The following is a 16,773-nucleotide window of genomic DNA, read 5'->3' as shown; positions in this document are numbered from 1 at the left end:
TAGTCCACACAGCATATATTAATAGAAGCAAGGTGTGTGGTTAAATTTGTAAGACAACTCTACTTAGTTTTTAAATAAACTAATCTCCTGGAAGTTAAACAACTTTTGTCAGTGCTGGTAACCTACGTTGCAGCACTATGGGAAAGTCTTATCTAGAATAATAACTGAAGAGAAGGCTGCCTTTAAGTATCGCTGCTCTCTCTATGCCACTGCTTCCTCATGTTTCATCCTTCTCTTTCCCAAAGAGTCAAATATTATCCCATCTCAAACCTACGGAGGGATGAGCTGGTTTTCACTGACTTGTACATGGCCTCTCAAAAAACTAAGTCTGGAGACTGGCAGATCTGGTGAGTAATCCTGGCTTGTAGTAAAGGATATGCACGGTGTTCACATCAGTTTAGAAAACATGAAAAACCACCATTTTTTAAAAATCTGTCAAAGTCGGATAGGCACCTGTTTATTGTAGAAGTTTAATATCTGTACTCCACCTGTCTAAATCAAAGCAGAGCAGTTAACTGATTAATTGTTAATGCTTCCCAGTAAAACCATATACTAGAAGTGGGACACTAGAGAAAACTACTGGTCTGACATGTTTTGTCTGTGATGATCAAATTAACTACAAACCACAAATCGTTTAGGGCTTCCGTGTTTTGTTAGATATCTAAGGTCTAGAAAAATTATTTTTTACTGCACATTGACTTGTGCTAATATATTAGCACAATTAAGGAAATCACCTTGCAAATGTCTGTTGCAGGCACATAAAACCAGAAACCTGTGGGTGCTATGATCAAGATCCTTTAAACATTCTGTGCAGCCTCTGCTTACCTGTATTGTTTATTAGGATGGATTTTATTGCCATAGCATTGTTATTTGTGATTTAATACTGCTTGTTTGTATAATTAAAAGATATATTTGAGCTGTTCTAACAACAGAATGACACTTCTGCTGTCCCAGGCCACAAGACTTTTCAGCTGGTACCAATGCAATACTATTAATTGCAATGTCATATGGAAATTCCAATTCCTCTCTGTAAATCATCACTAAGATCAAAAAAGCATCCGTTAAACTTCACTCTCCTATAACTCTCTCCCTGTTGTTTAAGGTTAAGCTCTACAATCCGTCATTGCTACACTGATCTCCGCTGCTACCAGCCCATTATCTGGGTCTATGACAGAACTATCACTTTCCTGTAGTTGGCATGAAAAGTAATATTGGCCAGACACAGAATTTGAAGAGAGAAATTAAAGGATATTTTCATTAGCTTTAAGCACTTATGCAACTGTGGAATCTGGGATGATAATAATAGGGCATATTGAGGGGAAATGAAGCACTAAGGGATGTTGGAAAAAAGGGAGAGAACAAAGATAATCAACTTGAAGTGAGATTAGCACAGAAATGGTGGCTTCCCTCCCTCTTATATGTGCTGTGTAATTAAGAAAAAAAAGCTGGAAGTTCTAGTCTGAAACTTAAATAAGACTACTATTATTTTAAGATTACTTGTAGGATGCAGAAAAGTAATATACAAGTTGGCAGAATAATTCTATGATTCAGCTAATAAATGTTAAAGGTCATAGAATGGCACAGACTGTCACTTGGACCCTGTCCGTGCTTTGGGAGCCCGCTCAGATGTGCCATCCTCACCTGCAGAGTTCAGGAGTTCCTGGGATGATAACGGTGCTTTCCCTCCCTTAACCTGCGCCTGTGGGGGTCACAACAAATGAAACCTGGCTCTTGCTTGCAAACAGGTAGCACCCACAGTTGTGGCATTTCTCCGAGCTCCCTCCTGGATAGAATAAGCATCTCCTCATTTTAACTCTCGGTATGGGTACTCTCTACCCAGCAGTTATTTTTACAAAAATGTGAAGCTCTTGATTACTTTCAAGGTGTATCTACCCTTTTAACAAATTTGTCTCAAATCAGAGTATGTGCTCAAAACCCATTAATGGGACACGTGCTGCGATTGCTCAAATTTCCTTTCCTTAGTAAAGTAGGCTAAATACCTCTAAGAAGCCAAATGAAAGTTTAATCTTTAAGAAATGACATTTTTTTAAATCCATGTTTATTACTTGTAAAGAATATAAAGAAATCTAACAATCTAAAAGTGCATCACTTTTTCCTTACAGTGATTTGCCCAGAGTTCCTGATACCTTAGCAGAAATTCTGAATAATATTCTACTAAGGGAATATTACATTTAACAGATGTTCTTTATTCCTGTATTATTAGTTCATTTCTTTTGGATGATGAGAAAATACTTATTGCTTAGGAGCTGATATGTTTCTATGTTTATTCTTCAGATGTTTTTAAAATCTTCCTAATAGTAACTCATTATGACACAAGAGAAGTTACTTTCTGATTTCAAAGCAGATGCATCATTTATCACTTTCAGTAGTATCCGCAGTAGTTTAAAAGCGGCATCAAAACATTGTGCTTTGACAATGTTTTAACTCACTTTTTTTTGTCTTGTCTTTTTTCGGAAGGAATTATCCTCTTTTTGTCTGCCCAACACCGTGTGGTTTGTTTGTGGGAGCCTCTGTGAAGAATGGCTAATATTTTTGCATAACGAATTAATCAATTTTTACAAATCACAACAAAAGAAAGCATCATAGGAGAAATGTTCCCTTCCTGTTAACAAGGGCACATGCTGCTGGATATCTGTTCATAATATTCTAATGAACTAGAGTCTCCTGGCAAAGGAATATGCAACGCCCTTTCTCTCTCTGACAGGGCTTGTGAGAGAAACCAACCTCGCAGTAGGATCCTTGCCGTACAGCAGTTGTCAGTAGGACCTGGCGATTGCTGTCAGTATGACAACTTCTCCAATGAATATACGTTACTCCCCTTTTTTTTCAGTACTGTCACTTTTTCAACAAGAGTCTCTGGGGCATATGTTGAGTTGGTATTATTTCACTTTTCATGTTATTTAAGGCTTCTGCCAAGTATTACAACAATGTCTGGCATCGACCCAGTGGAACAATGTTCTTTACTACTGAATTACATGATTGAGTAGAAGTGGATGCAAAGGCTAAGCCAAGCACTCAATTGCTTGGAATTTCTTTACTATGTGGAGTACACACAGTAGTAGACATCTAGGATTGAATTTTTTCTAAGGTGATGGATAAAAATTAATCCAACAGACAAGGTGTTATGCCCTGTGTCTCTGATCTGAGAACTGGACAAGCAGTTGCAATAGATAAATGGATGTATATATATAGGCTGTTCAGAAATTAATTTGTTTTGTAATGTGATTTTTCATTGTATATGTTTCAGGAATAGTACCTTCTCGGCTGGCGTACTGTTCTATATTTTTGAAAAGCTCGTGTTATGAACTTTCATGCTGTATAATTAAATTATAATATAAACTGCATTTTTGACAAATTTTGGAGGTTTGAAGTACAGATGTCAAAACAACAATTTCGACAGATCTACTTCGAGTTCAAAGTTGGACATAATGCAGCGCAAGCTGCTCGAAACATCAATGAGGTATATCACCAGGGAAGTGTTAACAAATGGACAGGGCGACTTTGGTTCCAAAAATTTCAACGTGGCGATTTTGACCTTGAAGATCAAGAAGGTCACGGACATCCTTCTGTTGATGATGATGAATTGAAGGCTCTGGTGGAAGCAGATACATGCACAACTGTTCAAGAACTTGCAAAAGAACTCGGGGTAAGCATATCAACTGGTTTTGAGTATCTGAAGAAGATTGGAAAGTTGAAGAAGCTCGAGAAATGGGTGCCACAGGAAATGAATGAGAATCACAGAAATCACCATTTTGAAGTGTCATTGGTGCTTCTTTTTTCAACCAGAACGACCTGTTTCTCGACCATATTGTGACGTGTGACAAGAAACGGATGCTAATGATAACCGGCAACGATCGGCTCAGTGGTTGGACCGCGATCAAGCTCCACAGCGCTTCCCAAAGCCGAATCCGCACCCAAAGAAGGTCCTGCTGACTGTCTGGTGGTCTGCTGCTGGTTTAATCCATCACAGCTTCCTGAATCCGGGTGAAACGATCACGGCAGAGAAGTACGTCCAGCAAATCAATGAAATGCACCAGAAACTTCAACGGCTGCTTCAAGTAGTTTAGAATGTGTTCTTGTCTGAGTTTGACAGGAGAAATACATGCACACCAAAGAGACACTGAGTCTCCTTGATGTTAATTATTTTATTATCTTTATTATGCATGATGGTATGTTGGAAGTGTTTTAAAAAGACAATTTATGGTTTGGGTTTTTTAATTTACAGAAGCAGATTTAAAGTTTAAAAGACTGGAAGCTAGCTTGTGTGTTCTTCAGGGTTGCATGTTAGACTTTTCATATTGTATCAAAAAGGAAAGTACAAACATGTTATGTGTGCCTAACAAACATTATAAAACAATGTTATAAACAGATTAGATCACCACTTAGTGTTTATACTTGCGCCAAATTCCTGAAGGTATGATACTGTAACAACAAACCACAGCAGACGAAATGCAATCCATTTTACAAGCATACCTTACGGAATACTTGAATACTTGGGTAAATCATACATGTGTTGAATAGTGTTTGTTTTGCAGATGTTCATTTAGTATCTGTTTGTGCATTCATCGTTACAGGCTTCCCAGCTGAACATACCATTCTAACAAAATTTTGGCAGCAGCTCCAATTGCAATGTCATATGGGTTGGTACTTGCTGTATGTGTGTAGTGCCTCTAAGAATAACAAATAATATTAAACCTGTAACTTCAGTGCTCATGAGCATGACTTCCTTACTCTGCTGTCAGTTTTTTACTGACATACGAAATCAGAGCTAGACAATTGCGCTCTGATTCCCAGATTACAGTCAGATAGTGACCGGACACAACATGGAGTCCTCATCCAGTAGGGTTTAAAAAAAATATAAAAAATCGTCATTAGGTATATCTGTCACAGTAGTTTAGTAGCACTTCCCTCAGCAGATTGGAAGCACCAAGTGTACCAAGTCTGCTTCTGACATGTTTTAACTCAATCTAGAAATCTTCAGTCTCCCTAGGTAACTCTGACAAAGTAAACTTTGATGTTAATAAGGCAGCATTATGTTAAACTCAAGCCACATCTAAAATTTTTGTTCAGGATTCTGGTCGAGACTCTTCAAATCATAGTACAAACTTCTTTACTCTTCAACCACTCTCACCAAATATTACAGTTTACTAGATCAATAGTGAAGAAAATACTCAAAGTTATTTTTAAATATCAACCTGAAACTGAAAATTATGTAAGCAATATTTTAGTGTCAGCAGAGCAGCAGATGTCTGATGAAAGGTACTGTGAAGTTTTAATCTGTAAAACCTCTGTTTTCCTAAAAAGTTTGATAACTTTATGTTCTCCTAATGCTCTGCTTGTATTTCTGTGTAGGCACGTTCAACTGGAACACTGCTGGCACCGTTACATTGACCTCCAAGTTTTATGACAGAGGTATCTGCATGCTAATGGTAAACTGATCCCCATGTTTATGTAATCAAAAAACCTCTAAATCTTAAGAGGCTCACGTGAATGGTTTATGGTGACATCTGCCACTGCTTCAGTGAAGAAGTGTGAATTCCTTTTTTGGATGTATCTCCAATTCACCTCTGTTTGTGGAGAGAGTTGGGGAAGTGAAGACTCTTTCAATGTAGTGAAATTGGTTAGGTCATCACAGTAACAAAATGGATTTCCTAAGATGAATATCAATAACAATATATAGTCCTAAAAACTTATTTCCAAATTCTTCATCCAAAAATCTAATTTGTAACGAATATCTGATTTTGTGAACCTTTAATGGCATGGCTGAAGGTTTTCTGAATCAGCCTGTAACTACGGCTGAATAAAACACCAGCTTGCTTATGATTTCATGGGAAGAGGTAAAGAAGAGGTCAGGTTGTTTATGTGCTTTAAGCATACATTTTGGTTAGCATAGCAAGGTTTCTGAAGTATCAGCTATACTTCCTGGTTTCCATTTATCTAGCTCTTTGGTCTTGATCTGGAAATATAAAGCAGTTCAACCAAAATGAGCTGCTAAAAACCTTAATGGAATTTTTTCCTTTTAGCTATATGTGGATGCGAAGGCTGTGGTTAAAAGTCAAAAGAATCAACAGGTTAACAAGAATGATTCCAGAGTGAAAAGTAATTATCCAGCTTTTGCTGACATCAATGCACTGTTTGAAGACCTGGTCACTGATATAAAGAGTGTAAGGATTTTTTTTTTTTCCCAGCCCCAAGCTTTTTTTCCATAAGAGAAAATTAGATGACCATCTTGAGAATGATTACACTGGGTCCTTTGGTTACAGAAATCAATGACAGATAGACGTTTGCTTGCCTAATTCTTTTCTAGTCTATGTGAATCAATAAGAGGATATCTTTTTTTTTTTTTTTACCATTTCAGCTGCAGGAATTGAGAGCAACTGCTGTCTTGCAACTTGCTTGTCTCTAGTTATTAATGACTTCTTGAGAAGACATGCTTTGGTTTCCATTTTGCCCCCCCCTTTTGCATATCTCAACTGCAAAATCCTCATGCTTAGCTGACTGACACTCTTGCCTCCAAATGCCTGAATGTGATAAAATAAGAACAATATGAACAACTGCTGGTTGATATGCAGAATAAAGTTGATAGTTGTATTCATAATTTCTCACTTAATTGCACTTGTCGCTCTACCAGCATAGTCAGAGGAGTCAAGACAGGAAGTTCTCCCCTCTGGTGGTGGGAGCAATCCAGCTACCAGTTTCTGCTATTTCTTAAACCTCTACATGCCTTGTCCAAATGAGGCTCTTGTCTGCTAATTTATCAGTGGTTGATACAGGGTGATGTGGGGGAACAGACCCCTGGGATAGAACAAATGATAGTTTAGTGGGCAATGTACAAGCAAGAAACAGAAGTGAAAGACCTGCAGAGCAGAAGGGGCAGCTCACTGTAACAACACGGAGAATCAAGACTTGGAATTAATCTATGAACCTATCGCTGCAGGGGTTTTAGCTGGGGAGAAAGAAAAATAATGGCAGTGGAGGAGCAAAATACAAACAGCTAATGGACTTTGGGTTTCGATTGGACTGGCAGGTCTAACAGCTGCCAAACGTGACAGTATCAGTGTGACTAGTTGTGTGCATACATGTTAGTCTATGTTAGCAAGTGTTTCAAGTTCATAAATGCAACTTGCTTTTATCCGAGGGCGGGTTTTAACCCGCAGCAAGCAATAGCAGCATTTTGGATCACTGAGGGATATTGCAATCAATTGATTTCTCTGGCACAGGCAATGCTTTTGAGACAAAGCCCAGAAACTGATGAGAGATTACTGTCAATACCTCTCAGAAGGGAAAGGAATGTCTCTTTAGTAATTCACAGGCCAGGAGATCTAAGATGAGGTAATTCAGACTAGTTAGCTTTCAAGCTCAGCTTTACTCCTATAGCCAGCAGTGCATGCCTGCTGCCCAACTGCAGGAAACACAATTGTTCTGTCATCAGCTTCCGTTAAGTTTCTCTTTTAGCATATACCCTATGTTTGCAGTTTTCTCTGTAAGTTTTCACGCATGGTCCTGCAAAAACCTCTTGTTACTTTATCAGCAGCTTCTCTTACATGTAATGCAGCCTTCCTTCCTGGTACTTAATTCTGGCTGGCATCTCCAGAGCTCCCAGGTTTTTAGACTGTATTTGGAGGTCCTGCACACCTTGCATCATGCTGGCTTCTCCGATGGGAGATACAAATCTTCCTGTGCAGTGCATCTGCCCGTGCCTTTCTCATCACAAGGGCACCTACGTCCCCTGGTCACTGCAGTGTAACTGCCGAGGACTGTTACTGAATGTGGACGGTAGGAATCCCTGCTTTTATTTCCCCCCACCCCAGGACCTGCTATGTCATTTCCATGGCTGATGAACATTAGAAGGGCACCTTCGTTGTTAACACAGCCTATGAAGGCTCACATCTCCATGTCAAGGAGACACAGCTCACCTACAGCACACGACGTTTTCAGCCTCTTCTTTACAAAGAGGTTTTACAGATCTCATTAAACATTTTACTTTAGTCACCAATTGTTTGCTGCAACACAAAGTTTTAGGGCTTCCTCATTAACTACCTACTAAGCTTAGCCAAGATGCTCATCTATAAACCAAGGCAGCCTTAGAAAGAACGGGGTTTTTTGTGATTATGTGGGCTATTACTGTCCTTCATTCACTTCTGAGTTTCAAAGTTGTGAAAGCTCAGCAATTCTCACTTGGTCGACCTGATTTCCTCCTATGGCTTTGTAGGATGATGCAAAAACATGATATTCAAACAAATTTGTCCAAGGACTTAGGTAAGGAACAGACAGTGTGAAACTGTGCACCTTCAGAATCCACAAATTCAATAAATTAAGTGTGCAGAGTTGATCTTGTTATTTCAGTTTTTCAGCGTTTAACCCTGCAATCCTGTCTTTATCTTGCTTTAAAATGAGCATAAACACCTGCAATTATTTCTCAGTAGGTAAAAGAGTAGTTGAAAGTATGTGTTTAAAATTACTGGACTATACCTCTCTCTTCCCAGTCACTTCCATCTAAAATAAGTTCCCCTCTCTAGTTTCCTTTTTTTTCCCCCTCTGTTTTCTGCCAAAAATAAAGAATATTTCTTTCTTTTTTTCCTCCTACTTTGGCAGAATGGCATAGTTAATAATGGTTTAATTACTAAACTGTAATAACCAAATTATTTAATGGCATAATCACTAAGCAGCAATTATTTAATTACTAATGTTTAAATTTTTGTTCATTTCTCTGAGGTTCCAAAGTACTTTGGAAGCATCTCAAGGCTAAAGATAATAGTGAAAAGTTAACAGAGTGTTTTCCAGACTAAACGCAGTAGTCAGATCTTTAGAGCTTAAGCTCATAAGGAGAAGGACACTTATTCTATGAAAAACACCTATATTTGAGGGAGAATTTATACTAAATAAGGATGTCTGAAGGCAGTTATGGCAGATGTCAGCAACGGTAAGTTGTGATTAGTATGGGCTGGAAAAGTTGAGATAGTTTACATTTGGTTCTTTCCTATTCCTAAACTTCAAAATTCACCAGAAGTGTTTTCATATTTCACTAAAGGAAGAATTGTGCTTTTTTTTTAAAAAAAAAACAAACAACCACCAACAGGGTAGAAGGGACAGCAAAACTGAGGTAAAGATCTACTCAGGAGTTTTCTTTGACAGATGTTGGCCTGGGTTGAAGAGCACTACAGGCAAAAAAGCATGAGAAAACCTTACATTTCTTCATTGATTTGATGACCAGGTTTTCCTCTGAGAATTCCGAGCTGAGCGGGAATGCCGTTCTGCAGCGGCTGCTCCCAGGCTGCTTCCTCTCGTGGCCATGGTCTCGCTGCCCCGTGCAGGCCTTGGCTCGCGGCCGAGGCCTCCCTGCGAGCCACGGGGACGTTTTATTCAGTGAAGGTCTGGGACAGGCGATATTTACTGAAGTGATTTCACCCACTGGGTAAACGGTTATAAAAATCACAACGAGAGCGCGGCCGTGAGCGAACCTCTGCTCTCAACAGCGTCGTTTAGCGTCTTACGCTGAGGCGCCGGGAGCGGCGTTCTCCGGGGTTTGTACTTAACGTCAGCTCCGGGCGCGGCTTTCGTTCGGCTGCGTGGGGTCAGGCCGGAGCTTGTTCCCGGCGGCCCCGCCGTCACTCCACTTTGTAGCAATGTAGATGTCCTCACTCTTTAAGCTCACACCAATTTCATACTGGTGGTTTGGTTTCAGTTATTTTAAGCCAAACCAAAGAAATATCGAGTATTGGAAAGCTCGCTTGAACTTAAAAGTGGAACAGGTGAATTGCATCTAAGGTAACAAATGGGATTTCAGTAACTCTGAATCTTACTGCAGCGGTATTTGTCATGATTTTCTACAGTATTGATTTCTGTGCATCTTTAAGGTGCACTTTGCAGCTTACTTTCTGCTGTTTTCACTACAACTGTTACACTTTCGTTACATTTACTAATGTTTGTATAACTTTTGCTGTTTCTATGTGAGTGCTTTAAAATCCTAACAGTAAAAAAGCAGGCTATAAATACAACAGGCTTTTAATAGTTAGGCATCTTTAAACGTAATTGCTGTGATAAAAAAATGTCCAAAGTAGTGCTTTTAAAGCACTTATTTCATCAAAAGCTTATTGCTCTTTTGTGCAATGAGTTCAATTTTCTTTTCCGTCTTATATCAGGTTTTTAGTTCATTGCTTGTCTAGTAACTATAATTGTGTTCCATGGACTTGTGTTTTTGCAGGTTGTTGATTATGTGTGCCTGCCTAATAAACTTTAATGATTAGCCTTGGGTTTTGCTGGAGAGTTGACTTTTAAAGCAATATCCTAATATAGTCTAAGAATTTTTTCACACTTTTTCACTTGTTCACACTTTTTAGCCTAGAATAATGGTTTAAACACTTTATTATATACATACAGCATTTCATTAGTTTTGGACATCTCAGATACATGCGCTACGTTTAAGGAGGTATCTATCAATATGTATATATGTTTACACATTTTTAAAAATCAGGAAAATAAAGTTAATTGCCAATAGGTTTACCTTTTTTATACTGGTGTCTGCACCTCCACTGGGAAATATTTGTGGAGAGTGGGGGAAGAATTCGCTATTGGTTTTGGCTTTGAGAGCAACCACTAGCAGGACTCCTGGAATGCATTTTCTATGCTAATGCAGTTAAAGAAGCTAAACATTTAGAAGCTTAGCTGTATTGTAAAAATGGATGTGGATGTTTCCTTAGACAATGGAGACCCTTTGAGCAGTTCCTGTGTGCCTCCTGTAATCTAATCCATTCACCCTTCCTGCAGCTTTGATTGCCCAGCTCACAGATTTTTTTGACCTCTCAGTTGTGCCAGTAAAGCTGTTAGTGGGCCATGTTATTTTTAACCTGCACTGGTTCACGTCATAGTCCCGTGAAAAGTTGTACTCGCACAACTGAGGGAGCAGTGCAGGAGCAGGATGGGAACTCATTAGGCTGGCTTTGTCGCCAGGAAAAAAAAAGTTAGTGAAAGCTTGCCTTAAAATCATGGCATTGAACTTGAAATATTAGATTAAAAGATCTGAAATAATCTTAATATTTGCCCCTTAAAAGCTGTCGTATGTTTTGAGTCACCTTTAGAGAATACCTTAATATGTACATCCTGATTCATGAAATGAAACACCCATAGAGATGCCACCAGTTGGTGTAACTTTCTAAAAGTCCATCCCGATGTTACCAAATGACTGTTAACTGTATAAACCAAAGATCAGCTGCATTATAGTGTAGCAGAGGTTATCACATGTATCTTATTAGAATTCTACTAACATAAAGATTGCTTGTGCGTATTTTATGTTTTTAATATAAATTACCTATGCTCACATTTGCATTCTCTGAGCACAGTTTATAATTGGGTACATTTTGTCCCCCATGAGGTCAAATAAAACTTTTTTTTTAACGAAAAAACTACAACTCATATTTACATTGTCAGTTCCATGAAAAAAGTCTCTGAAAATAGTCTTTCATTGTGCATTAAATTCTAATAAACTTTGCTTCTGTGTTAGTAAAGAAAAAGCATTCTAAAGAATGTCCTCCTGCAGAGGAGAGTCAGGTTTGATTCACTTTGCAAGATGTGGCACACCGCCCCTGTTGTCTCTTGTCAAGCAGAAATTGGTTTCATACTCTAACTCTTTTCCTGCGACAACAATCTAGTGTAGTGTCTTATTCTTTTCTTTCCTAGCACTATGTTTAACTTCAGCACGCTAAGCTGATGAAGGAAGGAGTATACAGCTTTGCTACTTTATATAATCCCCAAGACTTAGTATTGTAACACCACCAGCCCCATTCTCATGCACTTCAGTGCAGGTAGGGGCATGATTCTGTCTGCTCCCCTGTGATAAGCTATTACGGGTTAATTATTTCGACAGTCCCATCACCAAATCTAGCACATTATTACTACTACCTGAAATTGTCTTCTCTTATTAGATATTAGACAGTTTTTCACTGTGTCTGTGTTGAAGTCTTCTGTTTCAACCACTGTTGATAGATAATGAAGGGTATTCTTGGTTTTGGGTAATGATACTTTCAAAAAAGAAACTTGACTCAATGCTTAATATATATGTTATTCTGGAAATATTTTTGGAAAGGAGAAAACCATGGGAAACTTTATAGAAAAATGTGTTGAACAAACACCCTCTTCATCTTAGAAGATAAATAGCTTAAGAAATACCAGTTTATGATTATGAAGTATTGATTTTGTCACCTTGTGTATGAAGTTTGTTACTCTTTCATGACATATAACCATAGACATTAGTGCTTGTCTGATGCCCTGGCTATTGTGTTTAGGGAGTTAAACTGTTAGGGAACTATCACTGCCTACTAGTGGAAAGTCAAAGTTTGCTTTGTCGGGTAAGTGCTGCATCAGTGTAAGAATGAGGAAAGTATTGGTCATATTTTTTGTTAGCAGTAGCCTGGTAACAAGACTGGAAATATTCTGTTGATTGTGGCCTGCATGAAAGGCACTGTTGCTTGCATATTCTTTGCTTTTTGTCAAAGCAGTCCAACGATGAATTCAATTTCATGTGCTGAACTGCTCATTAATTTCAAGGAATTCTTATATTGGCTGTAGTTACTGTTGGATTCCTCATGGAAAGCTGTATTGTTTCCCATCTGGTTTACCAAAAAATGGAGACGTGGAATGTTGCGAAGCTCCAAGTCTTAAGCAAAGCAAAGGCCATTGTATTGGGGTCCTGATCTTGGTTATTGCTGAGCCAGCCTGTGGCTTTATGAAATCACTGGTTTTGCTACAAATTAGGCTATTGGTAGCATGTGTAAAGAAGTACAAAAGTTTCTTATTTCCTATATTGTTCAGAAATACTTTGAAGATTATGTGAGACGTGTGAAAAGAGAGAAGACTTAACTGGTCATCACTGTTTATTTAAAAAACAAATAAACCCAGTTGTGATTAGAGGTCCTGATGTTAATTTGATTAATTCCAGAAGCTACATATTTTCAATACCATTTCCATACATTATTGTTTTCCTTACTGCAAGAGCAAGTCTCCAGGCATGAGAGACTCAGTCTAATGAGATCTATGCAAAATTTTAATCAAGTTCTAATTGATAATGCAAACACTGTGCAAAGTGTTGTGGCTTTTTTGTTTAAGGGTTTTTTTTAGGTGATTTGTTTGGGGTTTTTTTGTAGGGGTTTGGGTGAATTTTTGTGTTGTTTTTGTTGTGTTTTCAAGAAGCCCTGGCAAAATCTTTCCAAATTTATGGGGCTGTGGTAGGTTGTGAGTTTGGGGCATTGGGTTGGGTTTTTTTTAGATGCAGAGAGAATGAAGCTGTAGTTAGTTTCAGTAACTCAGTTGTGCCAGGTGTATTACATTAGTAGGGTCTTTATATTTCTTGTGAATCACTTAACTGGAATAGGAGTGTTTTTTAAAAAGATTTCTTTTGCTGTGGTGTCAGAGGCTTCCTCTAATAGTTAACTCATGTATTATACAAAAATAGTTTAAATGTATATGGAGGGTATCTTTGGTCTTTTTTCATCTTTAATAGCAAAGATGAGAATTCAAGTAATGATCAGAAAGGTGATGTGTCTTGAATATCTGTGTCAGATCTTTGAAGATCTCCTATATTAGATCAGGTTCAACCTGTGTGGAACATGGTGGGGCAGGGGGGGAGAAACCATTTGAAGGGTGTTACTGTCAAGTGCAGTAATCTACTGAACAGTGAGACATTAGTTCTGTGCAAGTACTGAATGTTTTGATATGTGTTGGCTTTTTTTTTTTACTGTCTAGTCTCAAGATGGCAGAATTATTTATGGAATGTGAAGAAGAGGAGCTAGAACCATGGCAAAAGAGAGTGAAAGAAGTGGAGGAGGATGATGATGATGATGATGAGCCAATCTTTGTTGGGGAAATCTCAGGCTCGAAGCCAGCTAGTACATGTAAGATAACATTTTCCGTAATTTAAAACGGATATTTGAAGGTGTAAAACTTTAAACTTACTTTGAAAATACAGAATTTTTAACAGTAAACCTTAAGAAAAATCTACATCTTAAAGCTGTTGTGTAGCTCGCTATGATACTGAAAATTGGAATCTTTAAGAAATTCTGTCCTAAAACCCAGGTTAATGCACAGCTCTGTATACCTCTAACCTTTAATCTCTGAAGTCAAAACAAGGATGTTTGAAGGTCTTAGCATTAATAATATAGTTAAAAACCCCCTATATACAATGCTGAAACCATGCATGCAGATGGTCTCAATATAGTTGATACCTAGTTAGATACTTAGAAGTGTCTCCCTACTGAATGAATGTGCATGAATTTAAGTCTTCATATTACGGTCCCTCTTTTTTCTCCACCCCACATTTCACGTGTTGGTGGACAGTCTGAATGGGTGGACATCATTCTGACAAAACCAAGGTAACTGTCTTAAGTGTCTATAATAAAAGCTCAATCAGGAAAAGTGGTTAATGTGAAAATAGTAGAATCTGCTCTGTTAAGTAAGAGACGTATTAATTCATTCATCCCCTGTAAAATAAAGAGTGTTTTTCATGAAGTTCTGTAGTTTTCTCCTAGTGCAGGGAGTGAGGTTAGGTGGTTGTGATGACAGCAGATGTGTCAGGATTCCATGTTTGTCCTGTCCTTGGGCTTTGGCAGGTAAGTAAAGGAGAACATTATTTTTGTTGCTTAAATTCATTCTAGTAATGGAACTTTTTGATTTCTGTCTGTGGCCATCTTGTAGTCAATTGTTAAGAGGTTTGACCTAGGGTTTCTCCAGCTATTGAATAACAAGATTTTGCCTGGTGAGGTTTACTGCTTTCAGCTTCTGCCTCATCTCTGCTATGCTTGTATCCAAGATCTCCAGTCATTTTCTCAAGGTGTGTAGTCTGCAGTGAAAAATCTCAAGACAAAATGTTAATCTGGTCTCTCTGTGGACTTTGCAGCATTTATTAGCTATACAGTCATTTTAGTTCACAATACTTTCATCTTGCATCTCAACTCAGTTTTACTGTATTACTTACTTCTGACACTAGCTTAAAGTGGAACATTATGTTTTAAATATTAAAGAAATACTGAAACTGATGTTAAAGCTCTCTCACCTGAAAATAATTCTTAAGGGTTAATCTTTTTGAATATTTAAAAAATATTCTAGATCCTCTTGAAAATTTGTAGGGTATCTTAAAATTACTCTAAGAAGTTTTCTGCAGTTACAAACTTCTAGAAGGACTGAAAAATACCCTTACTGTTTTCTGGAAGGTCCAGAGACCTCTGGATTGCTGTTGGTCATTGGTAGCAGGTCATGGCATAGGACAACTGTTGAGGCACTAGGCATTCGTTGGAACAACAAATACGTCAAGTTTCATTGCAGTCGTAGTCTCAACACTTTTTTGTAGTCATAAAGTAGTTCAGGTGAAAGCTATAATTTTTATATGATTCAGCAACTTCAAGAACTTTGGTGAAAGGTAGAGACTTAAAATGTATGCATCTTATTCTAGTGCTGTCCATACTCAGTCCTGACACAACTAAAATCACTTATCGTATAACTTTTCACTTTATCTCTTTTCCTTCCCTTTCCTCAACTTTTCTCTTTATAATCTTCTACTTCACTATCAAAAACAGCTATGGAAGAATGACCTCAGTTCTTCTCTGGCTTGTAAGTAGTACTACCTGGCAGTAGTCAGGCTTCAGTTTGTTATTGGTGATAGGCAAGACACGGTGAACTCAACTTTGCTTATCACTGCTTAGTTTTTACCCGAGAAAATTCTTGTCTGATCAGATGACAAATGGAGACTTACGTGTAGTTATTAATTTTTTCTGAAAGATATATTTTCTGCAATACATAGCAATTTGTTTTAACCTTTTCCTGACAATGCAGTTATAAGTTTTTATACAGACTGGTGTGGAAAACTCGAAGGAAATAACTAAAAACCCAACTTTGACCTCCTGGGATAGTGTCATATATAATAAAGTGTGTCTTCTGATGTACTGGAGGATTAGTCTGACTGGAATGCAAAGTAATTCACACTTTGTTCCCTTTACCATTTCCTGCAACTGCTCATTTTTTCCACAGTTCCTGCTCATTTTTCTTGCTTCCTTTTTCATCATTATACAAACCTGTAACTTGTTGCTACTTTAAAATGTTGTTCTGCATGTTAACTTTCTTATACTTCAGTGCTGTTTTACCTAAATAGGACAAGTAACACTTGCATGGGGGAGAGGAAAGGGCACATCAAGTCTATGATGAATTGATCGAGTCCTGTAAATTGTAGATCTAGGTTATAATGTCAAATCACTGACTTCCTGAAATGTTCTTTTTAAAAACAGTAATATCTACCTTTGGATTTTAGGATGTGACTGTCTGAGGCTGATTATGCTTTGTGAGACATAATTTAGAATAGCTTTTTTTTTTGTAGGTAGATGAAGGCAGCTTTAGTTTCATTTTACTCTAGAATTCTAATGTGAGATATAGATTTATTAACAAATACAAAAAAGTGTGTTCAGCTAAATCCTGAATTAAGTTAATCCTTCCTCATAGTTAGTGCTGTGTTGAAGTAAAAATAAATAGTATTACTATTACAGAACAAAATTTCATCACATCTTAAAAAATGTGAACCTGTTTGGATCTGTTGGTTGCAGCTGCTTTTTTATTAGTGTGATCTAAATGCAGGTGACAGGTTGAAAGCTGTGACCGTCTGAGCTCTACTGCTGTTAGATTTATTTATCAACCCAGTAGTGTATACTAATGAGCCATTGATGGTGGAAACAGCCTTAAGGTTGTTAAACACATTGTGTAGATGCTCTTAGGACC

The 16,773-nt window shown here is 37.9% G+C and overlaps 1 protein-coding gene across 13 annotated transcripts in view; it reads left to right on the top strand.

Moving 5' to 3' along the window:
• Positions 1-13,744: 13,744 nt before the first annotated feature.
• The window catches only part of ZNF280D (zinc finger protein 280D), a 47,388-nt gene continuing 44,359 nt past the window's right edge, over positions 13,745-16,773 (top strand). For 8 of the 13 annotated variants that reach the window (XR_003399099.1, XM_026855707.1, XM_026855712.1 and 5 more), the window contains exon 1: positions 13,745-13,907. Coding sequence is in view for 10 of the 13 variants with exons in the window: in XM_026855707.1 (XP_026711508.1) it covers positions 13,766-13,907 (142 nt within the window). In the remaining 3 variants the exon portion in view is untranslated. Of the gene's footprint in view, positions 13,908-15,584; positions 15,619-16,773 lie in introns of all 13 variants that reach the window. The other 5 variants (XM_026855709.1, XM_026855706.1, XM_026855711.1 and 2 more) reach the window with 4 other exon arrangements.

The sequence above is a fragment of the Athene cunicularia genome, assembly GCF_003259725.1.
Source record: "Athene cunicularia isolate RWA chromosome 10 unlocalized genomic scaffold, athCun1 chr10_part1, whole genome shotgun sequence".
Classification (NCBI taxonomy): Eukaryota; Metazoa; Chordata; class Aves; order Strigiformes; family Strigidae; genus Athene; species Athene cunicularia.
Note: the sequence above shows the minus strand (reverse complement) of the source record. Positions and strands in the feature narration are given on the sequence as shown.